General features: G+C 38.4%; 1 protein-coding gene across 1 annotated transcript in view; it reads left to right on the top strand.

The window, feature by feature from the left end:
• The window catches only part of RFTN2 (raftlin family member 2), a 59,971-nt gene that overhangs the window by 31,870 nt on the left and 26,251 nt on the right, over window positions 1-1,850 (top strand). Inside the window, exon 5 of the mRNA XM_003796079.3 lies at window positions 1,516-1,521. Coding sequence (XP_003796127.1) covers window positions 1,516-1,521 — 6 coding nt within the window. The remainder of the gene's footprint in view (window positions 1-1,515; window positions 1,522-1,850) is intronic.

The following is a 1,850-nucleotide window of genomic DNA, read 5'->3' as shown; positions in this document are numbered from 1 at the left end:
AAAAAAAAATAAATGGCAGTGTAAATTTCTGAAGATTATAAAGCTAAATGAACCACTATAAACTAGTCATGACTTTTTTTTTTTAATTATTAGATACAGAAGTAAGGCAGAACAGTTATTCAGACAGTTGTCCCTGGCAGGTAAACAATGCCATCCACATAAGGGAACATTGTGTGGAAGACTGGTTCCCCAGTTAGTCATCCAAAACTGCCTTACAAGGTAGAGGCATGTGAGTCTCTAAGGAAAGGTGTTCTGACTTTTGTTTGTCCTTATAAACAAAATACAAGAATTTTAGTTTTGGCCTTTCCCATCTCATAGATGGTTTTCACCTGTGAAAGCAATTGGCTTTCTTGATCATCAACTAGAATATGAAAATGGCACATGATGAGGAAACAACATAACAGTGCCTGCAACCGAAAATAACTTTTAGCAATAGTTTTATTCTCTGTGACAACTAGTAGATTGTACCAAGAAACTGAGAGTGTTTTATTCATATATTTTGGACCATTCAAAATTTTCTGATCCCTTTGCAGGCGGGCATGTTTAAAAAGATTCAGAGAAAATCAAAGGCTGCATGTATCTTCCATGTGCTCCAGTCACATGCCCCAATTTCTTTACAGAAAGGAGTTATTTGTACCACATTATGTCTAAAGGAAAAAAGGAAAAGAAAAAGAAAAGGGATTGTTTGGAAAAGTAAAGAAGAAATATCTGCAAAGTATTTAGCCCAGTGCCTGGCACAGACTAAACTTCATGTTGAGTTAGCGGGTGTTAACTGGTCCTTTGACCAGCGGTGGCACTGGAAAAAGACACATTGATGTTATAAGCTTTCAGTGTTACGAGATGCGCTTAACACCCTGTGCACGGCAGAGATCCACTTGACCACATGAGCACCATCTCCTGAAGAAAAATAGGGAGGGCAGCGCCTGTGGCTCAAAGGGGTAGGGCGCTGGCCCCGTATACTGGAGGTAGTGGGTTCAAACCCAGCCCTGGCTGAGAAAAAAAAAAAGAAAAAATAGGGAGCATTTCCCCAACTTATTATCTCATGGGTTCTTACCACCACCACCCTCACTGCCTGTTCCTCACCAGTTCCCTAAGCTAACAACCATGCTGATATTCCTGCAGTGTAAAAATCAAGGAATATAAAATGAAGGAGAGTAGCTGGAGCGATTCCCTATCTTCTACCCACTGCTACCTTTAAACTTCATGCTGGTTCCCACCCTAACTTTGATAAAATCATGTGTCTATTCTAGTCCTTTAAGTTCAAAATCCAACGCACAACTCAATTGAATTATCAATCTTGAGACATTATAATATGATATACTTTTCAATTAACTTTTCTATGGCAGTGGTTCTTAATTGGGGAAGGAGGGAGAGGTCTGGGGGAGTACACCAAAGACCTCTTGGAGTATCCGCTGAAACCCATAGACTCCAAATACTTCATACTACAGGTGATATGTAACTTCCTGCAATAACCATAGGTGTGGGTCCATATATCCCAAATTAAGAATTTGCCAGTTTCTGGTAAAGTAGAAGCTCTGACCAAGCTTTCCCGCTTGTCAGTAGGTATTCCAGGGTCACTCACACGTGTGACCAAGGATACATGAAAATAATTGGAAATAACATGTATGCCCATCAGAAGGAGAATAGTAAACTGGAATACTATGTAGGGATTAAAATATGAATAAGATCTGTTTATTACTTTTTAAAGGCACAATATAGAACAGAAAGTCAATTTATAGATTGATATACATGATGTGATGCCATCTAAGTAAAGTTTTTAAACTATAAAGCATTACATATCATTTGTAGATATGTATATTAAAAAAATAAAAGCTCAGCTCAGCACCTGT

Source organism: Otolemur garnettii, unplaced genomic scaffold (assembly GCF_000181295.1).
Source record: "Otolemur garnettii isolate 467f Iridium unplaced genomic scaffold, OtoGar3 scaffold00100, whole genome shotgun sequence".
Taxonomy (NCBI): Eukaryota; Metazoa; Chordata; class Mammalia; order Primates; family Galagidae; genus Otolemur; species Otolemur garnettii.
Note: the sequence above shows the minus strand (reverse complement) of the source record. Positions and strands in the feature narration are given on the sequence as shown.